The sequence below is a fragment of the Ornithodoros turicata genome, chromosome 1, assembly GCF_037126465.1.
Source record: "Ornithodoros turicata isolate Travis chromosome 1, ASM3712646v1, whole genome shotgun sequence".
NCBI classification, from domain to species: domain Eukaryota; kingdom Metazoa; phylum Arthropoda; class Arachnida; order Ixodida; family Argasidae; genus Ornithodoros; species Ornithodoros turicata.
This window is the reverse complement of record NC_088201.1, coordinates 231,911,498-231,938,596: the sequence shown is the minus strand read 5'-3', so window position 1 is coordinate 231,938,596 and position 27,099 is coordinate 231,911,498. Positions and strand designations below refer to the sequence as shown.

At 49.4% G+C, this 27,099-nt stretch overlaps 1 protein-coding gene and 1 long non-coding RNA gene across 2 annotated transcripts; both read right to left on the bottom strand.

Annotated features, from left to right (window-relative positions):
* Positions 1-426: 426 nt before the first annotated feature.
* LOC135377159 (uncharacterized) lies at positions 427-6,414 on the bottom strand. The gene is made up of 4 exons (XM_064609454.1): positions 6,347-6,414; positions 6,186-6,288; positions 3,746-3,848; positions 427-1,312 (listed from the first exon to the last, which is right to left on the bottom strand). The coding sequence occupies exons 2-4, from the start codon at positions 6,240-6,242 to the stop codon at positions 1,152-1,154; spliced, it is 321 nt and encodes a 106-aa protein (XP_064465524.1). The 5' UTR covers positions 6,243-6,288; positions 6,347-6,414; the 3' UTR covers positions 427-1,151.
* Positions 6,415-25,618: 19,204 nt separating this feature from the next.
* Positions 25,619-26,308, bottom strand: LOC135377158 (uncharacterized). Its single transcript, XR_010418069.1, has 2 exons — positions 26,146-26,308; positions 25,619-25,795 (listed from the first exon to the last, which is right to left on the bottom strand). It is a non-coding gene; the product is annotated as an uncharacterized LOC135377158 (long non-coding RNA).
* Between the last annotated feature and the right edge of the window lie 791 nt (positions 26,309-27,099).

Sequence of the window (27,099 nt, the reverse complement as noted above, 5' to 3'; positions counted from 1 at the left end):
TGCTCAATAGCGTTAGGATTAAGTTCACAGTAATGACTCCGTAATGTAGTTACTGTTTCGTAGTAATTGTAATGTAATTTCATTACATTTCAATTGCACTAACAAGTAATGTAATTTAATTAAATTCTAACTGGAGAAATGTAATTAATTAAATTCTAGCTGGAGAAATGTAATTTAATTAAATTCTAACTGGAGTAATGTAATTTAATTACATTTTAGAAGTAATTTACCCAGGTATGTTCCTGATATCTAGCAAGGCTGCACAGCTACTCCCAATTCCAGTTTTTCCTGTCTTCATCCAGCCAGGTTTAACAGTAAAATGCAAAGCTATGTGCCTCATTACAACCAGACTTTCCAGGAAAAAAAAGAGTGATTCGTAATGTTTCGACATTACTGTCCATGAGTAAACATTGGGCAAGATTGCTCTGCCATTGTGCCACCATTATTGCGTTTTATTTTGCTCACAGAAGAATGTGGGATGTCTGTTCCTTTAATGATTTTTTTTGACACATTGAGTGCGAAACTCCGGATTGCAGCATGTTAGCTCTGCAAAGCATGCCATGAACAGGATATTGCACCATGTACAACCAAACAGGCCAGAAGAAATAATGCTTTAACGCATTCATCCACACATATATGCTTTTCAATGTATATAAACTTTACTGTTCACAACTTTGAATTCTTTATGCCAGGGTAACCGAACTGCACAAGACTAACATTTTGGGGTCTGTCTTCTTTTCTGGCAAGTACACTTTTCCTGTATATGGCTGGTGCTAACACTAACAACCAAAATGAGAATATCTTAGCAAGAAGTCAAATGGAACGCTCATGATATAGAAGGAGTAAAAAAAAAAAATTAAGGAAAAGGCTGTTGGCTTGGGAGAAGTGAGAGAACCGCGGTTAGGCTGGTGAATATCCATGGCACAATGAACCCCTGAGCTCAAGGGAGCCTTCGTGTCATGTCATCCTTCGTGTTTCCCTCAAGCTCGAGCGGGGTTTAAGGCTGGGTTTTACTGCACCACGAAAAAGCATGTTCTTGCCAGAATTTTTTCCCGATATTGTCGCAATTTGAAGCCGGTAGTGCCGGAGTCCCTCCTGCAACTACTATTTGACAGAAGCTCTTATTTATCGTCACGGGTGTAGTCCATGCTTTACAAGGCACTTGAACACTGTGCTGTTCGAACTGTCTCTTTAAGTGTCTGAGATGAATGAATGGCTCCTGGGGGGTGGACGCTCGGATGTTTTGTGTGTAGCTTGCACCAGTGAGGCATAACGTGTGAAAGCTTCATCTGTACGATAAAGGTCAGCACTCCTGAAAAAAACACAAGAACACACAAATAAGAGGAGGCCTTCTTCCACTTTATTCTCAAGCAGACCATTCAGAGCATAGTATATGATAAAAGAAAGCTGCAGTGATTCCTAGAGAGTAACTAAAGGGAAAAGCACCGTGTAAAGAGCAGACGACACCCCAAGCAGAATGTTGCTCAGTCGTGAACATGCCAGTTTGTTTGCACTCGGGGAAAATATCTTGCGCTGTATTATAACCAACTTCATGCAGACTCACAAAAAAATTTTTTTTTAATTCTGTGTTAGCGCCGCGAAGCAACTGTGGCAGCAAACACGCAGCAAGCAAACAAGCAAACAAGCAAACACGCAGCAAACACGAAAAGCCTGCGCTATCCGCGACATCTTTTCTTTTTACAGTTCCAATCACTCTCGCGTTGACCCGTCCCTCCCTGGCATGCGTGTAAAATATGAACACTCTCCGCCATTGCTAACACCACATCTCTAATCACGCGCCCTGGTTCAGCCTATTTTTCGGAAAAACCCGCGGGCTGTCCCCCTCCCAGGCACGCGTCCTAAATATGAAGACACATGGGAAAGAAAGGAACAATCAGACGTACTCCTAGCAGTGTGTCCAAGGTTAACGTACGCAGTGGGGTCGGCTTCTAGTTCAACTACGCGGGCGATTTCGACAATTCAATGAAATTTTCTTGCACTATATCAGTCGTAACGCGATCCACTTGCCGCCATACTGAGAGTAGCAGAGATGTCATTATTAACACAGGCCAGTAACATGCACCACAAGAATTGATTCATCGCCAAAGGTTACACCCCCTGTCTACACTGGCTGACGTCTGCATTGGAATGATAGCAATCTGGCCGACACATCAACGCACGCATTAAACATGAACAGAATGCACTCACCGCAATAGAGTCATAATTACCGCGGAAATTGAATGTACAGCACGGCGCTAGGAATAACGAACGGTGGACGGGAAACACTGCACCTGGCCCGACCGCCTCTTCCAGCCCCAATTCTCCGGAGCAACTGGCGATAACTGGTTTCCGCGGCAAAGGGAGAGGGCGCTCACCACCACCGACAAGCAAATCACTTCCGTTTCCCTGGTGACTGGGGTTGTTGCGAGCGCCTCCACACGGGAGAGATGGCGATCCGATAACCCCGCGTCGTCTGCTAGCTCCAAATGCATCGACGGGGCAGCGCTTTCCACGTTTTGCGGGGAGGAATGGAAATTCAGCGCTAGCAGACGAAGCGTGGTTATCGGATCGCCATCTCTCCCGTGTGGTGCCGCTAGCAGCCCCGCCGCCACCAAGGGAACGGAATGACGCGAAGGCAGTACAGCAATTACGAACACAATGCGCTATCAGAGATATCTTATTTTCACAGTTCCAATTACTTCAGCGGGTGGGCGGGCCAAGCGTAAACGACGAAATTTTGCCTCAGCCCCCCATCAAAACACGCACACAAAAAGCCTGGGCTACCCGTGATAACTTTTTGGCACAGTGCCAATCACTTCAGCGCGTGGTCGGGCTAAGCCTAACCGACGAAATTTTGCAACAGTTGCCTTACCCCCCCCCCCCCCCAAAAAAAAAACACGCCGTAAACACGACAAGCCTGCGCTATCAGCGATATCATATTTTCACAGTTCGAATCAGTCCAACGCGTGATCGGGCTAAGCCTAAACGACGAAATTTTGCCACAGCCCCCCATCAAAACACGCACACAAAAAGCCTGGGCTACCCGTGATAACTTTTTGGCACAGTGCCAATCACTTCTGCGCGTGGTCGGGCTAAGCCTAACCGACGAAATTTTGCAACAGTTGCCTTACCCCCCCCCCCCCCCCAAAAAAAAAAAAACACGCCGTAAACACGACAAGCCTGCGCTATCAGCGATATCATATTTTCACAGTTCGAATCAGTCCAACGCGTGATCGGGCTAAGCCTAAACGACGAAATTTTGCCGCAGCCCCGCCGTCCAAGCACGCAGTAAACTCGAAAAGCCTGCGCTATCCGCGATATCTTTTCGTTTCACAGTTCCAAGCACTTCTCGCGTGGCCCCTTCCCTCCCTGGCATGCATGAAAAATATAAACACTGTGCTTTCCGCCATTGCTAACACCACATCTCTAATCACGCGCCCAGGCACTCGAGCTAAGCCCCTTTTTTTATCGGGAAAACCCGCCGGCTGCATCCCTCTCAGACACGCGTCGTCAATATGAACACTCCGGGCTTGGAGCCATTGCTAACACCACTCTCTAATCACGCGCCCTGGTTCAGCCTTTTTTTTTTTTTTTCAAGAAAACCCACCGCCCGCTCCCCTCCCAGAAAGGCGTCGTAAATATGAACACTCTCCGCCATTGCTAACACCACATCTCTAATCACGAATACGTTCTAACGAAGGATCTCTAACGACGCCCGCCATAAATATGAACACGAGACACTTACCGAGCCAACACGCCACACGTAGCAGGTCATCCTCCTTCTGAACACTCCTCTGGGCATTAGTCCACGTCTGTGAACTAGGGTTCCGTCTCTCGTCAAAAGATGCCTGGGAAAGAAAGGAACAATCAGACGTATTCCTAGCTGTGTGTCCCACGTTAACGTACGCAGTGGGGTCGGCTTCTAATTCTAAACGACGAAATCTGGCCGAAGTCCCCTCGTCAAAACACGTACGCGAAAAACCTGGGCTACCCTCGATATCTTTTTGGCACAGTGCCAATCACTTCAGCGCGTGGTCGGGTTAAGCCTAACCGACGAAATTTTGCAAAAGCAGCCATACCCCCCCCCCCCCCCCCAAACACGCAGCAAACACGAAAAGCCTGCGCTATCCGCGACATCTTTTCTTTTTACAGTTCCAATCACTCTCGCGTTGACCCGTCCCTCCCTGGCATGCGTGTAAAATATGAACACTCTCCGCCATTGCTAACACCACATCTCTAATCACGCGCCCTGGTTCAGCCTATTTTTCGGAAAAACCCGCGGGCTGTCCCCCTCCCAGGCACGCGTCCTAAATATGAAGACACATGTGAAAGAAAGGAACAATCAGACGTACTCCTAGCAGTGTGTCCAAGGTTAACGTACGCAGTGGGGTCGGCTTCTAGTTCAACTACGCGGGCGATTTCGACAATTCAATGAAATTTTCTTGCACTATATCAGTCGTAACGCGATCCACTTGCCGCCATACTGAGAGTAGCAGAGATGTCATTATTAACACAGGCCAGTAACATGCACCACAAGAATTGATTCATCGCCAAAGGTTACACCCCCTGTCTACACTGGCTGACGTCTGCATTGGAATGATAGCAATCTGGCCGACACATCAACGCACGCATTAAACATGAACAGAATGCACTCACCGCAATAGAGTCATAATTACCGCGGAAATTGAATGTACAGCACGGCGCTAGGAATAACGAACGGTGGACGGGAAACACTGCACCTGGCCCGACCGCCTCTTCCAGCCCCAATTCTCCGGAGCAACTGGCGATAACTGGTTTCCGCGGCAAAGGGAGAGGGCGCTCACCACCACCGACAAGCAAATCACTTCCGTTTCCCTGGTGACTGGGGTTGTTGCGAGCGCCTCCACACGGGAGAGATGGCGATCCGATAACCCCGCGTCGTCTGCTAGCTCCAAATGCATCGACGGGGCAGCGCTTTCCACGTTTTGCGGGGAGGAATGGAAATTCAGCGCTAGCAGACGAAGCGTGGTTATCGGATCGCCATCTCTCCCGTGTGGTGCCGCTAGCAGCCCCGCCGCCACCAAGGGAACGGAATGACGCGAAGGCAGTACAGCAATTACGAACACAATGCGCTATCAGAGATATCTTATTTTCACAGTTCCAATTACTTCAGCGGGTGGGCGGGCCAAGCGTAAACGACGAAATTTTGCCTCAGCCCCCCATCAAAACACGCACACAAAAAGCCTGGGCTACCCGTGATAACTTTTTGGCACAGTGCCAATCACTTCAGCGCGTGGTCGGGCTAAGCCTAACCGACGAAATTTTGCAACAGTTGCCTTACCCCCCCCCCCAAAAAAAAAAACACGCCGTAAACACGACAAGCCTGCGCTATCAGCGATATCATATTTTCACAGTTCGAATCAGTCCAACGCGTGATCGGGCTAAGCCTAAACGACGAAATTTTGCCACAGCCCCCCATCAAAACACGCACACAAAAAGCCTGGGCTACCCGTGATAACTTTTTGGCACAGTGCCAATCACTTCTGCGCGTGGTCGGGCTAAGCCTAACCGACGAAATTTTGCAACAGTTGCCTTACCCCCCCCCCAAAAAAAAAAAAAAACACGCCGTAAACACGACAAGCCTGCGCTATCAGCGATATCATATTTTCACAGTTCGAATCAGTCCAACGCGTGATCGGGCTAAGCCTAAACGACGAAATTTTGCCGCAGCCCCGCCGTCCAAGCACGCAGTAAACTCGAAAAGCCTGCGCTATCCGCGATATCTTTTCGTTTCACAGTTCCAAGCACTTCTCGCGTGGCCCCTTCCCTCCCTGGCATGCATGAAAAATATAAACACTGTGCTTTCCGCCATTGCTAACACCACATCTCTAATCACGCGCCCAGGCACTCGAGCTAAGCCCCTTTTTTTATCGGGAAAACCCGCCGGCTGCATCCCTCTCAGACACGCGTCGTCAATATGAACACTCCGGGCTTGGAGCCATTGCTAACACCACTCTCTAATCACGCGCCCTGGTTCAGCCTTTTTTTTTTTTTTCAAGAAAACCCACCGCCCGCTCCCCTCCCAGAAAGGCGTCGTAAATATGAACACTCTCCGCCATTGCTAACACCACATCTCTAATCACGAATACGTTCTAACGAAGGATCTCTAACGACGCCCGCCATAAATATGAACACGAGACACTTACCGAGCCAACACGCCACACGTAGCAGGTCATCCTCCTTCTGAACACTCCTCTGGGCATTAGTCCACGTCTGTGAACTAGGGTTCCGTCTCTCGTCAAAAGATGCCTGGGAAAGAAAGGAACAATCAGACGTATTCCTAGCTGTGTGTCCAACGTTAACGTACGCAGTGGGGTCGGCTTCTAATTCTAAACGACGAAATCTGGCCGAAGTCCCCTCGTCAAAACACGTACGCGAAAAACCTGGGCTACCCTCGATATCTTTTTGGCACAGTGCCAATCACTTCAGCGCGTGGTCGGGTTAAGCCTAACCGACGAAATTTTGCAAAAGCAGCCATACCCCCCCCCCCCCCAAACACGCAGCAAACACGAAAAGCCTGCGCTATCCGCGACATCTTTTCTTTTTACAGTTCCAATCACTCTCGCGTTGACCCGTCCCTCCCTGGCATGCGTGTAAAATATGAACACTCTCCGCCATTGCTAACACCACATCTCTAATCACGCGCCCTGGTTCAGCCTATTTTCGGAAAAACCCGCGGGCTGTCCCCCTCCCAGGCACGCGTCCTAAATATGAAGACACATGGGAAAGAAAGGAACAATCAGACGTACTCCTAGCAGTGTGTCCAAGGTTAACGTACGCAGTGGGGTCGGCTTCTAGTTCAACTACGCGGGCGATTTCGACAATTCAATGAAATTTTCTTGCACTATATCAGTCGTAACGCGATCCACTTGCCGCCATACTGAGAGTAGCAGAGATGTCATTATTAACACAGGCCAGTAACATGCACCACAAGAATTGATTCATCGCCAAAGGTTACACCCCCTGTCTACACTGGCTGACGTCTGCATTGGAATGATAGCAATCTGGCCGACACATCAACGCACGCATTAAACATGAACAGAATGCACTCACCGCAATAGAGTCATAATTACCGCGGAAATTGAATGTACAGCACGGCGCTAGGAATAACGAACGGTGGACGGGAAACACTGCACCTGGCCCGACCGCCTCTTCCAGCCCCAATTCTCCGGAGCAACTGGCGATAACTGGTTTCCGCGGCAAAGGGAGAGGGCGCTCACCACCACCGACAAGCAAATCACTTCCGTTTCCCTGGTGACTGGGGTTGTTGCGAGCGCCTCCACACGGGAGAGATGGCGATCCGATAACCCCGCGTCGTCTGCTAGCTCCAAATGCATCGACGGGGCAGCGCTTTCCACGTTTTGCGGGGAGGAATGGAAATTCAGCGCTAGCAGACGAAGCGTGGTTATCGGATCGCCATCTCTCCCGTGTGGTGCCGCTAGCAGCCCCGCCGCCACCAAGGGAACGGAATGACGCGAAGGCAGTACAGCAATTACGAACACAATGCGCTATCAGAGATATCTTATTTTCACAGTTCCAATTACTTCAGCGGGTGGGCGGGCCAAGCGTAAACGACGAAATTTTGCCTCAGCCCCCCATCAAAACACGCACACAAAAAGCCTGGGCTACCCGTGATAACTTTTTGGCACAGTGCCAATCACTTCAGCGCGTGGTCGGGCTAAGCCTAACCGACGAAATTTTGCAACAGTTGCCTTACCCCCCCACCCCCAAAAAAAAAACACGCCGTAAACACGACAAGCCTGCGCTATCAGCGATATCATATTTTCACAGTTCGAATCAGTCCAACGCGTGATCGGGCTAAGCCTAAACGACGAAATTTTGCCACAGCCCCCCATCAAAACACGCACACAAAAAGCCTGGGCTACCCGTGATAACTTTTTGGCACAGTGCCAATCACTTCTGCGCGTGGTCGGGCTAAGCCTAACCGACGAAATTTTGCAACAGTTGCCTTACCCCCCCCCCCCCCCAAAAAAAAAAAAAACACGCCGTAAACACGACAAGCCTGCGCTATCAGCGATATCATATTTTCACAGTTCGAATCAGTCCAACGCGTGATCGGGCTAAGCCTAAACGACGAAATTTTGCCGCAGCCCCGCCGTCCAAGCACGCAGTAAACTCGAAAAGCCTGCGCTATCCGCGATATCTTTTCGTTTCACAGTTCCAAGCACTTCTCGCGTGGCCCCTTCCCTCCCTGGCATGCATGAAAAATATAAACACTGTGCTTTCCGCCATTGCTAACACCACATCTCTAATCACGCGCCCAGGCACTCGAGCTAAGCCCCTTTTTTTATCGGGAAAACCCGCCGGCTGCATCCCTCTCAGACACGCGTCGTCAATATGAACACTCCGGGCTTGGAGCCATTGCTAACACCACTCTCTAATCACGCGCCCTGGTTCAGCCTTTTTTTTTTTTTTTTCAAGAAAACCCACCGCCCGCTCCCCTCCCAGAAAGGCGTCGTAAATATGAACACTCTCCGCCATTGCTAACACCACATCTCTAATCACGAATACGTTCTAACGAAGGATCTCTAACGACGCCCGCCATAAATATGAACACGAGACACTTACCGAGCCAACACGCCACACGTAGCAGGTCATCCTCCTTCTGAACACTCCTCTGGGCATTAGTCCACGTCTGTGAACTAGGGTTCCGTCTCTCGTCAAAAGATGCCTGGGAAAGAAAGGAACAATCAGACGTATTCCTAGCTGTGTGTCCAACGTTAACGTACGCAGTGGGGTCGGCTTCTAATTCTAAACGACGAAATCTGGCCGAAGTCCCCTCGTCAAAACACGTACGCGAAAAACCTGGGCTACCCTCGATATCTTTTTGGCACAGTGCCAATCACTTCAGCGCGTGGTCGGGTTAAGCCTAACCGACGAAATTTTGCAAAAGCAGCCATACCCCCCCCCCCCCAAACACGCAGCAAACACGAAAAGCCTGCGCTATCCGCGACATCTTTTCTTTTTACAGTTCCAATCACTCTCGCGTTGACCCGTCCCTCCCTGGCATGCGTGTAAAATATGAACACTCTCCGCCATTGCTAACACCACATCTCTAATCACGCGCCCTGGTTCAGCCTATTTTTCGGAAAAACCCGCGGGCTGTCCCCCTCCCAGGCACGCGTCCTAAATATGAAGACACATGGGAAAGAAAGGAACAATCAGACGTACTCCTAGCAGTGTGTCCAAGGTTAACGTACGCAGTGGGGTCGGCTTCTAGTTCAACTACGCGGGCGATTTCGACAATTCAATGAAATTTTCTTGCACTATATCAGTCGTAACGCGATCCACTTGCCGCCATACTGAGAGTAGCAGAGATGTCATTATTAACACAGGCCAGTAACATGCACCACAAGAATTGATTCATCGCCAAAGGTTACACCCCCTGTCTACACTGGCTGACGTCTGCATTGGAATGATAGCAATCTGGCCGACACATCAACGCACGCATTAAACATGAACAGAATGCACTCACCGCAATAGAGTCATAATTACCGCGGAAATTGAATGTACAGCACGGCGCTAGGAATAACGAACGGTGGACGGGAAACACTGCACCTGGCCCGACCGCCTCTTCCAGCCCCAATTCTCCGGAGCAACTGGCGATAACTGGTTTCCGCGGCAAAGGGAGAGGGCGCTCACCACCACCGACAAGCAAATCACTTCCGTTTCCCTGGTGACTGGGGTTGTTGCGAGCGCCTCCACACGGGAGAGATGGCGATCCGATAACCCCGCGTCGTCTGCTAGCTCCAAATGCATCGACGGGGCAGCGCTTTCCACGTTTTGCGGGGAGGAATGGAAATTCAGCGCTAGCAGACGAAGCGTGGTTATCGGATCGCCATCTCTCCCGTGTGGTGCCGCTAGCAGCCCCGCCGCCACCAAGGGAACGGAATGACGCGAAGGCAGTACAGCAATTACGAACACAATGCGCTATCAGAGATATCTTATTTTCACAGTTCCAATTACTTCAGCGGGTGGGCGGGCCAAGCGTAAACGACGAAATTTTGCCTCAGCCCCCCATCAAAACACGCACACAAAAAGCCTGGGCTACCCGTGATAACTTTTTGGCACAGTGCCAATCACTTCAGCGCGTGGTCGGGCTAAGCCTAACCGACGAAATTTTGCAACAGTTGCCTTACCCCCCCCCCCAAAAAAAAAAACACGCCGTAAACACGACAAGCCTGCGCTATCAGCGATATCATATTTTCACAGTTCGAATCAGTCCAACGCGTGATCGGGCTAAGCCTAAACGACGAAATTTTGCCACAGCCCCCCATCAAAACACGCACACAAAAAGCCTGGGCTACCCGTGATAACTTTTTGGCACAGTGCCAATCACTTCTGCGCGTGGTCGGGCTAAGCCTAACCGACGAAATTTTGCAACAGTTGCCTTACCCCCCCCCCCCCCCCCAAAAAAAAAAAACACGCCGTAAACACGACAAGCCTGCGCTATCAGCGATATCATATTTTCACAGTTCGAATCAGTCCAACGCGTGATCGGGCTAAGCCTAAACGACGAAATTTTGCCGCAGCCCCGCCGTCCAAGCACGCAGTAAACTCGAAAAGCCTGCGCTATCCGCGATATCTTTTCGTTTCACAGTTCCAAGCACTTCTCGCGTGGCCCCTTCCCTCCCTGGCATGCATGAAAAATATAAACACTGTGCTTTCCGCCATTGCTAACACCACATCTCTAATCACGCGCCCAGGCACTCGAGCTAAGCCCCTTTTTTTATCGGGAAAACCCGCCGGCTGCATCCCTCTCAGACACGCGTCGTCAATATGAACACTCCGGGCTTGGAGCCATTGCTAACACCACTCTCTAATCACGCGCCCTGGTTCAGCCTTTTTTTTTTTTTTTCAAGAAAACCCACCGCCCGCTCCCCTCCCAGAAAGGCGTCGTAAATATGAACACTCTCCGCCATTGCTAACACCACATCTCTAATCACGAATACGTTCTAACGAAGGATCTCTAACGACGCCCGCCATAAATATGAACACGAGACACTTACCGAGCCAACACGCCACACGTAGCAGGTCATCCTCCTTCTGAACACTCCTCTGGGCATTAGTCCACGTCTGTGAACTAGGGTTCCGTCTCTCGTCAAAAGATGCCTGGGAAAGAAAGGAACAATCAGACGTATTCCTAGCTGTGTGTCCAACGTTAACGTACGCAGTGGGGTCGGCTTCTAATTCTAAACGACGAAATCTGGCCGAAGTCCCCTCGTCAAAACACGTACGCGAAAAACCTGGGCTACCCTCGATATCTTTTTGGCACAGTGCCAATCACTTCAGCGCGTGGTCGGGTTAAGCCTAACCGACGAAATTTTGCAAAAGCAGCCATACCCCCCCCCCCCCCCCCCCAAACACGCAGCAAACACGAAAAGCCTGCGCTATCCGCGACATCTTTTCTTTTTACAGTTCCAATCACTCTCGCGTTGACCCGTCCCTCCCTGGCATGCGTGTAAAATATGAACACTCTCCGCCATTGCTAACACCACATCTCTAATCACGCGCCCTGGTTCAGCCTATTTTTCGGAAAAACCCGCGGGCTGTCCCCCTCCCAGGCACGCGTCCTAAATATGAAGACACATGGGAAAGAAAGGAACAATCAGACGTACTCCTAGCAGTGTGTCCAAGGTTAACGTACGCAGTGGGGTCGGCTTCTAGTTCAACTACGCGGGCGATTTCGACAATTCAATGAAATTTTCTTGCACTATATCAGTCGTAACGCGATCCACTTGCCGCCATACTGAGAGTAGCAGAGATGTCATTATTAACACAGGCCAGTAACATGCACCACAAGAATTGATTCATCGCCAAAGGTTACACCCCCTGTCTACACTGGCTGACGTCTGCATTGGAATGATAGCAATCTGGCCGACACATCAACGCACGCATTAAACATGAACAGAATGCACTCACCGCAATAGAGTCATAATTACCGCGGAAATTGAATGTACAGCACGGCGCTAGGAATAACGAACGGTGGACGGGAAACACTGCACCTGGCCCGACCGCCTCTTCCAGCCCCAATTCTCCGGAGCAACTGGCGATAACTGGTTTCCGCGGCAAAGGGAGAGGGCGCTCACCACCGACAGTGTGCTTGGTTTGCTCACTGCCATTAGAGGTTAAGTCGTTAGGGGTCCTATTAGGAACCGCTGTCGATCACCAGCAACGATGCCGATAGAGGAGTATTGGTAGAAGATGATTACGAGCACCGGGAGTGACACTTCCTTGTTTTGATATTTCTATGTCGCTTCTAACGACAGTGTGCTTGGTTTGCTCACTGCCATTAGAGGTTAAGACGTTAGGGGTCCTATTAGGAACCGCTGTCGATCACCAGCAACGATGCCGATAGAGGAGTATTGGTAGAAGATGATTACGAGCACCGGGAGTGACACTTCCTTGTTTTGATATTTCTATGTCGCTTCTAACGACAGTGTGCTTGGTTTGCTCACTGCCATTAGAGGTTAAGACGTTAGGGGTCCTATTAGGAACCGCTGTCGATCACCAGCGACGATGCCGATAGAGGAGTATTGGTAGAAGATGATTACGAGCAACGGGAGTGACACTTCCTTGTTTTGATATATCTATGTCGCTTTTAACGACAGTGTGCTTGGTTTGCTCACTGCCATTAGAGGTTAAGTCGTTAGGGGTCCTATTAGGAACCGCTGTCGATCACCAGCGACGATGCTGATAGAGGAGTATTGGTAGAAGATGATTACGAGCAACGGGAGTGACACTTCCTTGTTTTGATATATCTATGTCGCTTTTAACGACAGTGTGCTTGGTTTGCTCACTGCCATTAGAGGTTAAGTCGTTAGGGGTCCTATTAGGAACCGCTGTCGATCACCAGCAACGATGCCGATAGAGGAGTATTGGTAGAAGATGATTACGAGCACCGGGAGTGACACTTCCTTGTTTTGATATTTCTATGTCGCTTCTAACGACAGTGTGCTTGGTTTGCTCACTGCCATTAGAGGTTAAGACGTTAGGGGTCCTATTAGGAACCGCTGTCGATCACCAGCAACGATGCCGATAGAGGAGTATTGGTAGAAGATGATTACGAGCACCGGGAGTGACACTTCCTTGTTTTGATATTTCTATGTCGCTTCTAACGACAGTGTGCTTGGTTTGCTCACTGCCATTAGAGGTTAAGACGTTAGGGGTCCTATTAGGAACCGCTGTCGATCACCAGCGACGATGCCGATAGAGGAGTATTGGTAGAAGATGATTACGAGCACCGGGAGTGACACTTCCTTGTTTTGATATTTCTATGTCGCTTCTAACGACAGTGTGCTTGGTTTGCTCACTGCCATTAGAGGTTAAGACGTTAGGGGTCCTATTAGGAACCGCTGTCGATCACCAGCAACGATGCCGATAGAGGAGTATTGGTAGAAGATGATTACGAGCACCGGGAGTGACACTTCCTTGTTTTGATATTTCTATGTCGCTTCTAACGACAGTGTGCTTGGTTTGCTCACTGCCATTAGAGGTTAAGACGTTAGGGGTCCTATTAGGAACCGCTGTCGATCACCAGCAACGATGCCGATAGAGGAGTATTGGTAGAAGATGATTACGAGCACCGGGAGTGACACTTCCTTGTTTTGATATTTCTATGTCGCTTCTAACGACAGTGTGCTTGGTTTGCTCACTGCCATTAGAGGTTAAGACGTTAGGGGTCCTATTAGGAACCGCTGTCGATCACCAGCAACGATGCCGATAGAGGAGTATTGGTAGAAGATGATTACGAGCACCGGGAGTGACACTTCCTTGTTTTGATATTTCTATGTCGCTTCTAACGACAGTGTGCTTGGTTTGCTCACTGCCATTAGAGGTTAAGACGTTAGGGGTCCTATTAGGAACCGCTGTCGATCACCAGCGACGATGCCGATAGAGGAGTATTGGTAGAAGATGATTACGAGCACCGGGAGTGACACTTCCTTGTTTTGATATTTCTATGTCGCTTTTAAAGACAGTGTGCTTGCTTTGTTGACTGTCGTTAGAGGTTCAGATGTCAGGGGCTTTATTCCGAGCCACTGCCCAGCGCCAGCGACGGTGTCGTTAGAAGATGATTACGAGCACTGGGAGCAGCACTTGCCCTTATTGGTATTTTCATGTCGTTTTTCATGACAGTGCATTTGGTTTGTTGACTGTCGTTATGGGTTAAGACGTCAGGGACCCTATCCGAGCCAGTGTCGAGGGCCAGAGACAGTGTTGATAGAGTATCGGCAGAAGACGACTACGAGCATCAGAAGGGACACTTGCCCGTTTTGGTATTCCCATGTAGCTTTTAACGACAGTGTGCTTGATTTGTGGACTGTCGATGCAGGTTGAGACGTCAGGGTTCCTATTCCAAGCTGCTGTACAGCGCCAGTGCCGATGCCGATAGAGGAGCATTGGTATAAGGTGATTACGAGCACAGGGAGTGACACTTCCTTGTTTTGATATTTCTATGTCGCTTCTAACGACAGTGTGCTTGGTTTGCTCACTGTCATTAGAGGTTAAGACGTTAGGGGTCTTATTACGAACCGCTGTCGATCGCCAGCGACGATGTCGATAGAGGAGTATTGGTAGAAGGCGATTAGGAGCACTGGGGGCAACACTACATTGTTTTGGTATTTTTATGTCATTTTTAAAGACAGTGTGCTTGCTTTGTTGACTGTCGTTAGAGGTTCAGACGTCAGGGGAACACAGCCACTACTATGGCCTCCTGCAGGGTCCCTAATGGCCATTGTACAGGGCCTTTCCTGCCATGTCTGTGAGCACCGAAATATGCCACAGCATTGACGACGGCACAATACGCAAGGGCATAGCACTCCCAGAAACGTAGGGCTCGAAATCAAGTTATCGCGAATCACTCCTCAAACCACCTTCCTTCGAAAACGCGAAAACATTTTCCACGTGGAAAAAACGACTTCTACAGTAGTATATTTATGTGTTATGAACTCTCAAACAGAGAGAAAGAGTAACATTAAAGTCAGCCCATAATGGGTAGCACCACAGCGCGTACAGCTTGGGACAAATGTTTGCGGAACAGTGGGCGGTCGTATTTCTCAATTGGAGTGGCACCCTAGCATCAGTCAGCAGCGGACACACATACTCTCAGATGGATAGAAATGCCGATCACTCGATTTCTGTCCGGTCCCTTCCTGATCATACCTGGGTAGTAATGTTATTACTGTAATGAAATTACAGTAATAAATTACTTTTTCTGCTAATTTGTAATGTAATTTAATTAGTTGGGCAATACTTTTAATGACATTACTCATTACTTTTTACAAAACAATCGAGTGTGTGTTCTGTGCTGGCACTTGGCAGAAAGAGCTGGCGACTGGCGAGTTAAAAGATGAAGATGATGATGATGAGTACGAGTACAACACCGCGTTGCCATCGTCCGCACAGATAGAGAGAGTCTTCGGCATGGCTGAAGACCCGTTTCCTGATACGAGGAGCAGCCTAACGACGGCCACTTCGAAAGTCAGTTGCTTCTGCTGCAAGAAGAGCTTTTTTTGCAATAAGAGAGAGTGACAATCCTTGTGATGCACAGAATAAAATACGCCTTGCTGTTACAACATAGTGTTGTTTGACAATTAATTTCCACGTGCTCAATAGCGTTAGGATTAAGTTCACAGTAATGACTCCGTAATGTAGTTCCTGTTTCGTAGTAATTGTAATGTAATTTCATTACATTTCAATTGCACTAACAAGTAATGTAATTTAATTAAATTCTAACTGTAGTAATGTAATTTAATTATATTTTAGAAGTAATTTACCCAGGTATGTTCCTGATATCTAGCAAGGCTGTACAGCTACTCCCAATTCCCAGTTTTTCCTGTCTTCATCCAGCCAGGTTTAGCAGTAAAATGCAAAGCTATGTGCCTCATTACAACCAGACTTTCCAGGAAAAAAAAAGTGATTCATAATGTTTCAACGTTACCGTCCATGAGTAAACATTGGGCAAGATTGCTCTGCCATTGTGCCACCATTATTGCGTTTTATTTTGCTCACAGAAGAATGTGGGATGTCCGTTCCTTTAATGATTTTTTTTTGGACACATTGAGTGCGAAACTCCAGATTGCAGCATGTTAGCTCTACAAAGCATGCCATGAACAGGATATTGCACCATGTACAACCAAACAGGCCAGAAGAAATAATGCTTTAACGCATTCATCCACACATACATGCTTTTCAATGTATATAAACTTTACTGTTCACGACTTTGAATTCTTTATGCCAGGGTAACCGAACTGCACAAGACTAATGTTTTGGGGTCTGTCTTCTTTTCCGGCAAGCACACTTTTCCTGTATATGGCTGGTGCGAACACTAACAGCCGAAATGCGAACATCTTAGCAAGGAGTCAAATAGAACGCTCATGATATAGAAGGAATAAAAAAAAATGAAGGAAAAGGTTGTCGGCTTGGGAGAAGCGAGAGAACCGCAGCTAGGCTGGTGAAGATCCATGGCACAATGAACCCCTGAGCTCAAGGGAGCCTTGGTGTCATGTCATTCTTCGTGGTTCCCTCAAGCTCGAGCAGGGTTTAAGGCTGGGGTTTTACTGAACCCCGAAACAGCGTGTTCTTGCCAGAATTTTTTCCCGAAATTTTCGCAATTTGAAGCCGGTAGCGCCGGAGTCCCTCCTGCAACTACTATTTGACAGAAGCTCTTAGTTATCGTCACGGGCGTAGTCCATGCTTTACAAGGCACTTGAACACTGTGCTGTTCAAACTGTCTCTCTAAGTGTCTGAGATGAATGAATGGCTCCTGGGGGGTGGACGCTCGGATGTTTTGTGTGTAGCTTGCACCAGTGAGGCATAACGTGTGAAAGCTTCATCTGTACGATAAAGGTCAGCACTCCTGAAAAAAACACAAGAACACACAAATAAGAGGAGGCCTTTTTCCACTTTATTATAAAGCAGACCATTCAGAGCATAGTGTCACGAAGCGAAATGGGTCGGCGAGTCGTCGAATAAACAGCGAACGGTTTATTAGACTACTTGGTAGCAAAACACAAGAGTGATAGCTCTCTGAACACAACTGAGTCCAAAGAAAGAATGAATGAGTGAGTGAATGAATGCTCCAGCCTGGAGCGCACAAGCATTTAAGCGTCGCGCCGAAAAGTCTAGAAACAGCACGTGCGTTTGCCAGAGAGCAGGCGATGTGTCTGGAAGCTTCTTGCTTCTTCTTCAGCATGTGCCGGGATTAGATGTACCGTTTCGTGCCTGCCCTGGAAGTTTCGCGATGATGATTCGTGGCATTGCCCCCTCCGTAGACGTGGCATCGTCTTGATGCCGTTTCTCCTCCTTTTTTTTTTGTCATGTTGTCTCCTTCCAGCCAGTGTTCAGCGCTACCTGCTGTAGTACGGCTTGAGTCGAACGACGTGAACTCTTTCAGTCCTCGGGGGTCGTCGAGAGGGAACGCTGCCCTCAGGTGCCACTTCGTAATCCAGGTCTCCAATGCGTCGAAGTACTTTGTAGGGACCGAAGTACCGCTTCAGTAGCTTCTCGCTCAGGCCACGTCGTCGAATCGGCGTCCAAACCCATACCAAGTCGCCCGGACTGAAGCGTACATCTCGTCGGCGCAAATTGTATTTTCTTTCATCGATGCGTTGTTGTTGACCAATTCGTAGTCTGGCCAGCTGGCGGGCTTCTTCTGCTCGCTGTGTGAAGTCCAGAGCGTCATTTTCCACATCACTGGGTTCGTGGGGCAGCATCGCGTCCAGCATAGTTGAGGCGTCATGGCCATGTGCAAGGCGGAACGGTGTGAATCCCGTTGTTTCCTGCACAGCCGTGCTATAGGCGAACGTGACGTAAGGCAGTATTTTGTCCCATGTCTTGTGCTCTACGTCGACGTACATTGAAATCATGTAGGCAAGGGTTTTGTTTAGGCGTTCGGTGAGCCCGTTCGTCTGCGGATGGTACGCCGTTGTCCTCCGGTGAGCGGTGTGGCTGAGTCGAAGGATTTCTTGTGTTAGCCTGCTTGTAAATGCCGTTCCCCTATCGGTGATTAAGGCGGTCGGAGCTCCGTGCCGTATCTAGAATCTCGTTGCGCATGTCCCCAGGCACAACGAGAAGCCACGTAGCGCCTTGGGGTGCGTGGTTTACATTGTAGAGGACACCATTACGTAGGGAAAAACTTGGGAGTGATCTTCTGAAGATGGGAGGAACATTGTCGGCGCGGCCCTGCAGATAGTCGACGAGTGTCTTCAATTCGGGGTCGTTATACTGCTTGGTAGACATGGTAGCCGCGCTCATTAGACCGAGGAAGGCGTCGTCGTCCTCGAGGCTGTTGTCCTGTCGCTGGAGTGGTGCTCGGGACAGGCAGTCGGCGTCGTTGTGTTTTCTTCCTGACTTGTGACGGTTACGTCATACTCCTGTAATCGGAGGCTCCATCTCGCTAGGCGTCCTTAGGGGTCCCTTAAACCTGCCAGCCAGCACAGAGAATGGTGGTCTGTTACCACCTTGAACGGCCGTCCGTACAGGTAGGGGCGCAATTTTGTGATGGCCCATATGAGTGCAAGGCACTCTTTTTCGGTCGTCGGATAGTTCTTCTCTGCCTTGGTTAGCGTTCTGCTTGCGTAAGCGATGACACGTTCGACGCCGTCATGAAGTTGAACGAGCACGGCTCCTAGACCATCGTTGCTTGCGTCGGTGTGTATTTCTGTTTCGGCGTTTGGATCGAAGTAGGCAAGCACGGGTGCGGTCTGCAGACGCGTCTTCAATTCATCAAATGCCTGTTGCTGGGCTTCACTCCAGATAAACGTGGATCCGTCCTTCGTGAGGGCATTCAGGGGTGACGCAATTCTTGAAAAGTTTGGAATGAACCGTCGGTAGTAGGCGCAAAGGCCAAGAAAGCTTCGAACGTCTTTCACGTTAGAAGGAACACGGTAATTTGCGATGGGCGCCGTCTTCTCGGGGTGGGGGCGTACGCCGTCGCTGCTCACGAGATGGCCGAGAAATCTGAGTTCCTCGTACCCGAATCGACACTTCTGAGGCTTCAACGTCAGCCCTGCAGTTCTGATAGCCTCGAGGACTTGCTTTAGCCGTTCAACATGTTCTTCGAATGTTCTTGCGAAGACGACAACATCGTCGAGGTACACCAGGCAGGTTTGCCACTTCAACCCGGCGAGAACTGTATCCATAACACGCTGGAACGTCGCTGGTGCTGTGCAAAGGCCGAAAGGCATAACCCTGAATTCGTACAGTCCATCCGGAGTGACGAAGGCAGTCTTCTCACGGTCCCGTTCGTCGACTTCGATTTGCCAGTACCCCGTCTTGGGGTCCATGGAAGAGAAAAATTTTGCGTTTTGAAGGCGATCGAGCGTGTCGTCGATGCGCGGTAACGGGTAGACGTCCTTCTTCGTTATCTCATTGAAACAACAACAACTTTATTTTCGGCCTTGGAGAGTGGGGAGTTTCATCGCAACAGGCGATACTCTACCCCAGTGCTTGGTGGAATGGGGGGGAATAAAATAACGTGCCCCTTTACAATAACGATCGAAGTCCGATGGTGTCCAGATGGACGAGATGTGTTTCTCTAGCGAAACACATCTCGTCAGGATGCTGCATTATCTCATTGAGTTTCTGGTAGTCGACGCAGAACCTGAGTGTTCCGTCCTTCTTCTTCACTAGTACCACCGGCGATGCCCACGGACTGGTCGACGGCTGGATAATGTCATCTCTTAGCATCTCTTCTATTTGCGTTCGGATCGTTTCTCGCTCTTTGCAGGAGACCCGGTACGGCATGCGGTGAATTGGACGGGCCTTTTCGTCGACGATGATGCGGTGCCTCGCAATGGGCGTTTGTCTTACTTTCGACGATGCAGCGAAGCAGTCACTGAAATCGTTGAGCATCTGGAGAAGGGTTTGCTTTTGAGTTGTATTGAATTGAGGGTTTACGTCGAAATGTTCGGCCTCGTATTCCGTGGTGACCGCGATGCGAGCAGTGTCCATCAGGCGAACATCCGTGGTGGAGTATTGGTCTGCGATGACGGCTATCTTCGTGCCGTTCGCCAGGTGTTGTGGCTCCGGGCGAAAATTTGCGACCAGGAGTTCGAATATTCCGTTTCTTACGGGCACAATTCCTCTTGCTATCCCAATTCGTTGTTCGAGGAGAAGTTGCGTGTTGCCTTCAGCCAACAAACAGCCAGTCGGTGCTCTCTCGCACGTAGCGGTCACAAGGACTGACGACAAGGGAGGCAGGTTTACTGTCGTCGGCAGGTAACTTGTCGTCGGTCCGCAGCTTCACCTCCCGGAGCTGCAGTCTTCAGTTTTCCCGGTTAGGGCTGCGCCACACAGGTCGTCTTGCCGGTGACGGTGAACGTGCTCTTCCTGGCGACCTGCTGCGATGGGGGACGCTTGGGGACAGGTCGCGTCGCGAGCCAGCAGAAGCATTCTGCTGCCGTAGATAGTCTTCAATTGCGACGGGGCGACTACCGCGCTGGGGCGGGGGGCGTCGGGTGAAAAACCGGGAAGGCCAAGTCGTCGGTAGGGACATCGGCGATAGACGTGGTTGGCCTCTCCGCAGTGGTAGCAGAGTGGTCTGAAGTCGGGAGTCCGCCAAACGTCCGTTTTGCGAAACGGCTGAGAGTGTGGCGGGACGCTCGGAGTAGGTTGGACAGGCCCAGGAGGCGTCCAACGGTTTCCGTAGTACGACGGACGAGTAGGTGGCACCTGTCTCACAGCGGCGGCGTAGGTTGGTCTCGGTACTTCGGCGTCGGGGTTGGCGGTTGACGATGTCTGGATTGCCTGCTGAACCTCGTCCTTGATGATCGCACCGATCGAAGACAAAGGGTCTTGAGCCTTCTCAGGACAGAGGAGAGCTCGTACTTCTTCGCGTACCACCTCTCGAATCAGCTGTCTGAGCGATCCGACGTCGAGGCCAGCCGTCGTGGAGAAAGCCTCGTAGCCCTGGTGTCGTTCGTTGACGGTAGCGCGAGAGAGCAGGGTCCTCTCAATGCGGACGGCTTCGTCCAGAAAAGCGTCGGTCGTGGCGGGTGGATCCCGGGACAGGGCGCGAAAAATTTCTTCTTTTACGCCTCTGATGAGTCGCTGAACCTTGTTCTCCTCGGATGCTTTGGGGTCAGCTCGCCGGAAGAGCCGCAACACATCTGTACGAATCTGTACGAACATCTGACGAAGCCTGTAACGCTTTCGTTTGGCAGCTGGATCCGTCTCTGGAGCAGATTTTCAGCGCGTTCAGTTCGTTGTTGAAAAGCGAACGCCTCGTGGAGTTTGCTTTTGAAGACGTCCCAGGACGTGAGCGAAGTCTCCCGATTCTCGAACCATGTCTTCGCGGTGCCTTCCAGGGAGAAATAGACGTTGACGAGCTTCTGGTCGTCACTCCACTTGTTGAACTTGGCGATCCGCTCATAGTGGTCGACCCAATCGTCCACGTCGTCGTAATACTCCCCGCTGAATGTCTTCGGGGACCGTGCAGGGGCTATGGGCGTGGCAACAGGTTGCGCCACTTGGGTACTGGTCTCCGCTGTCATCTTCTTCTTGCGTTTAGGGGGTTCTAATGGACCGAATTCTGCAGGCAGACCAAGCTGTCTTCTGCTTTGTCGCAGTTGGTCTTCCAGGCCGTTGGACAAGGAATGCCCCGCACCTCCACCAGAAATGTCACGAAGCGAAATGGGTCGGCGAGTCGTCGAATAAACAGCGAACGGTTTATTAGACTACTTGGTAGCAAAACACAAGAGTGATAGCTCTCTGAACACAACTGAGTCCAAAGAATGAATGCTCCAGCTTGGAGCGTACAGGCATTTAAGCGTCGTGCCGAAAAGTCTAGAAACAGCACGTGCGTTTGCCAGAGAGCAGGCGATGTGTCTGGAAGCTTCTTGCTTCTTCTGCAGCATGCGCCGGGGTGAGATGTACCGTTTCGTGCCTGCCCTGGAAGTTTCGCGATGATGATTCGTGGCAATATAGCTCATTATCGAATATTTCTGCAACGGGATGCTATAAAAAAAAACATTTTACTTTGATTATATTGAGAAGGGTTTTGCTTCATATCCTGGGGTAACATAGATCCATAGAGAATTCCAAGGAGCCAAATGAGTCATTCCAGCTCAATCGTCCCAGTCGCGTAGCTCGACCATCGCGACCATGGAGAAAAAAAAAGAAAGAAAAAGTTGCCATTGATGGGAAGATAAACCACACAACGTATTTTTTTTTTTTACCGGAAGCGCCTTGAGTGGCCGCTAGGGGGCTTTGAACTCCCGCACGAAGCAGTAAACCAGGGCGCGAGGGAGCGCGCACTGGGCAAGTGCGGCTTCACATTGGTAAACAATTGAAACGGGACAGTCTTCGCAAAGCTTGGTACTAGCTCTGCACCGGTCGACACCCGTCCGCGGCGGAACATTCGCGTGGGAGCGTTCGGTGAAATATCCTATAAATCCATTGACTTTGCGGGTTTTTCTGGACCGACTACTAAGGAAACCTCCAACAACTAATTGTTTGCTGGTTCAGACCTGTCCAAGTAATGCGCAGAAAAAGTTTGATGCTCGAATATTGCTCGGTTTTTCTTTAAAGAACCGCGAAGTTGCGTGTTCAAGCAAAAACCCGTAACTTTGATGAGCCGCGCTGAAATTTCTAAAGATGCTGTGACATCGAAATCGGTTCAGAACGGGTGTTCAACGTCCCAGTAATCATAACAAAAATTTTCTCAGATGTGTTTTTCGTTTGAGGCTCGCAACGATTTTTTTAAAGTTACCCTGGTGTTGCAGGGTGCCTGCAAGGACCGACCTTGTCTCAGCCTCAGCACGCGGGGAGGGAGCGAGCTTGCTTAGATTTGCTCATACAAAACGCGAACAGAAACCACAGACAGCAACAACTACTTGCCTTCATTTTTATTTTGGTCTATTTACAGTTATGCAGGCTTCTGAGAACGCAAGTACTAGCGTAAGCACTAACGCTGTCACCTATTCATTGGTACAGTCCCTACACACCTTGAACACAGAGCTCTCGATAGACGCTGACGTCACCGATGCCCGGACGTGCGTGTTAGAAACAGGCTCCAAGTAGTGACATTTCCGGGGGCCGGGAACAGGAACTGCATTTGCGAAACGAGATGATGGCAACTGCCCCTCCTTATGCACGACTTCTGCGCAGACCAACGGTGACGTAATGTCTCTTAACTCTCTTTGGGCCCACAAAAATAATTGCTGTGGTGACAGAATTTGCTCTCCATGAGGCCTCTGCAAACTTGCCTTCGCTGCGAGCCTTTTTAGTGTTCCGCCAACTCCGTCACACGGTCCCTTGCCATGAGACGTGGTGAAAAAGTTCCGCGCTGCACTGATTTCAAAGTGTTCGCTGTGGAAGAACAAATTCCGAAAGTTCTCCAAATTTTTGTAATGCGAAGCAGCACCGTCACTAAAGTAGTTTGCTTTTTCAATCTTCTCCACAGTAGGAAGGAAGGCCTGTAAGGAACACCTTGATGTACGTGTGGACGGCAGCGGTATCGTGCGACATGCAATCAGAAATTATGCAACGGGCTCCCGTCCATATCGGAGACATAGTATGGCACAATCGGGTGAATGTTCGCGTGGGTGTTTTCCCAATGGAATGACTCCGGGGCGCCCTGTGCGATGAGTTCTCTGCAAAATCTAGCACAATTACTTGCGTTGGTGGCAGCTTACTCTTCAGCGATGACGAATAGCGGGATTGCTCCTTGGTGACGAAGTGGTGGGACCACTTCGTCACCAAAAGATTAGCTGATCAAGATCTTTCGTCTGACAGAAGGCAACAGCTGCTCCTGGAAGTCCATCCACACGAGAGTGTCCCTCACCGTGACAGGGGTGGAGGCCATTGGAATATATTATGTCCCGTCAATACGGCGGTGCATGAGCCCAGGTTTGTCCCTGCAGGTGACCCTAATCTCACTGTGTTCAAAGAAATACAAGAGAATCCGCCAAGTCGCGCGTGTTTCGGCTGAGACAATGTCGGCCCTTGCAGGCTGCCTCGGCGCCGCGGGTAACTTAAAAAAAAAAAAAAAAAAAAGAAACGCTGCGCGCCTTTAACGGAAAATAACTATTAGTACATTTTTGTTACGATTATTGGGATATTGAACTACTGTTCTGAGCCGGTTTCGATGTCACAGCATGTTCAGAAATTTCGGGGCAGCTCAACAAACGTACGGTATTTTACTTGAACACGCAACTTTGCAATTTTTTTTAAAGGACAGCCGTGCTATATTCGAGCGTCAAACTTTTTCTGCGCATTACTTGGGCAGGTCTGAACTTGTAAAAAATTAGTTGTTGGAAGTTTCTTTAATATGTAGTCCGGAAAAAAATCGCAAAGGCAGTGGATTTAGAGAATATTTCACCGAACGCTCCCATCTAGATGATCCGCGGCGGACGGGTGTTAATCGGTGCAGAGCTAGAACCAGGCTTTGTGAAGACAGTCCCGTTTGAATTTATTACCAATGTGAATTACCAATCGCCCAGTGCGCGCTCGCGCGCCCTGGTTTACAGCTTCGTGCGGGAGTTCAGAGCCCCTTAGCGGGCAATCAACGCGCTTCCGGGAAAAAATTACTTCGTGTGGTTCATGTTCCCATCAATGGACACATTATATATTTTTTTTCTGGGCAGTCCGTGATGGTCGAGCCGCGCGACTGGGATGATTGAGCTGGTATGACTCAAATGTGATCCAATGTTTGTACACATTTTGCGAGCCAAGATAGCCATGACCGTTCCCAGCTTGGCCAACTGTGTTGTCGGTTCCTCGGCTATTGCATGGCCTTCGGTTGGCCAAGGTCTATACACAGCTGTCGTTCTGCTGTATATATCATAAAGAAATACGGCAGAATTAACCTCTTCAGAGTATTAAATAAATACAAGAATTAAGTATATTAAATTCGAATTAAATATACTCGGACAACACGTATGTTACTGCCTAGAGATACACGATATCTTTTTTTAGCTCAAAAGCATATATTTTAACTTGCGAGTGACAGACCTGATGCCATTATAGCACATCAGTGTGTGAAAAAGACTACTGGCGTCCATGAGCAGGTATTGTATCAGGAATGGCTCGCGTAAAATATGCCTTAGCCTGTGCTGGCTACTGAAAGGTGTACCATGTGGAAGGTTGATTACGGAGCTCCTGTCAGTACACAATGTACAGGTAATGTATAGGTAGTTATTCCGCAGCACTCGCGCGGTTCCTCCTAATGGAACGCCCACCGTGACAGTCTCGAGTATAGTATTCCCACACCTTGCATCTGGAAATTCCCATCGGGTTCCATAAGCTAGTAGTAAAAGAATAATACGACTTAGCGAGCAATTTGACACCTCCCTCCTCTCTCACCCCCCCTGTTACCCCCAATTTTGCAATTTGCACCCCCACCCAATTTTTTTTTAAAATTTTTTTTTCGATTTTTCACTTAAAATCGCTCATACACGCATAAGAATGCGATAATAGAGCGTAGAATATAATTTTCAATTCATAAATTCAATTACTATTCATTCCAACGAGAGAGAGAGGAGGAAAATATCAAATTATCGTTAAGTCGTGTTATTCTATAATGAGACACACGAAAAGAAGCGCACATACGCATAAATGCACTTTCTAAACTCATTTAATAATTCAGGTCATTACTATACACATTCAATTCATTAATGTGTCAGTCCAGGTTCGGTAACAGCATCAGCCCATGGGCGCCGCCATTTGCAAAGCGTCACACCAGGCAGGTCGGAAAGCATCACGTCAGGTGGCAGCACCGCTGTCATCATGGGGACTTCCGTGGAATGCAGAAAGAAACAAAACAAAAAAAGTGCTAACGAGGGGAAAACACGCGCGAAAACAGGCACACACACACACACAAAATTTTCACCATCGCGAATATGTGCGGGCATGCACCGACGAGTATAGCAACAAGGGTCATTGACAGAATGGCGTACAAGGGAATTGCGAACATGTTTGGGCATGCACGGACAAGAATAATAACAACAAGGGGAAGACTTTCTGCTAATCGCAACAAGGTAAATCGACAAACATACACTACTCCAATACACGCTGACAAGTAATCGCAGTTAGGGGGTAGGTAAACGCGTCAACAGAAGAGGAAGTATTAAAACGACAACTCACCGACATCCAAGCATATCTGTGTGCACACACACCGCCCTCCATCTTCTTTACATGACTAAAGAGTTCACCAGCACATCAACGGTCACGATACGAGCGACGCGCCAGACGTCCGCACCCGACGAGAGGCAAACAGAAAACTGAATCTGGCGCCCTCTCCGCGGAGCATACGTCACACGCGCGCGCGCTCGCAGCGCCACCACGTCTGCCGTCGGACGTTTCGGTTTTGGTCTCGTCGCCCTTCACGTCTCGCGCGCTCGCAGCGCCACCACGTCTGTCGTCGGACGTTTCGGTTTTGGTCTCGTCGCCCTTCACGTCTCGCGCGCTCGCAGCGCCACCACGTCTGCCGTCGGACGTTTCGGTTTTGGTCTCGTCGCCCTTCACGTCTCGCGCATGCGCTTCGAGCACGGTGGTGGTGGTGGAGGATTCGCTTTCGTTCTGACGCCCATTTCTTTACGTTTTTTATTTGGAAGCGCCGTATAAAGGGAGAGCGCGCTATCCGCGCGTTATCATTCAGACCAATACTTGGAAATGTTCAGTTACCACGCTTTGCAAACTTGTCCTCGTATCCACGCTTCTTGGGAAGAGCTGGAGAATGACTGTTTCAGCAAGGAGAGTCCCCGAAACGAGCTTGTCATCTCTGCTTTTCGCTACGTCATAGACATGGTGGCTTTTGGCAATATAGGAAAGATATCCCCAGGCCCCCTACAGGAAATGGTGCGTCGGATATACGCCCGTTACAAGAACGTCTCTATAAGCGTTCTGGATGGACCCTTCGGAGTGATCAGTGAATTTTTGAAGTCGACGAACACCGAATTCAACTACGTGTCTGCAGACATCGTGGACCTCCTCGCTCGCGCCGTTGCTCATATTAAGTATTCACTGCGGAACCAACATCATCTGCAAGCAGTCTACATTGTCAATTTTGTCACTGATTTATTGAAATACCGTTTAGTC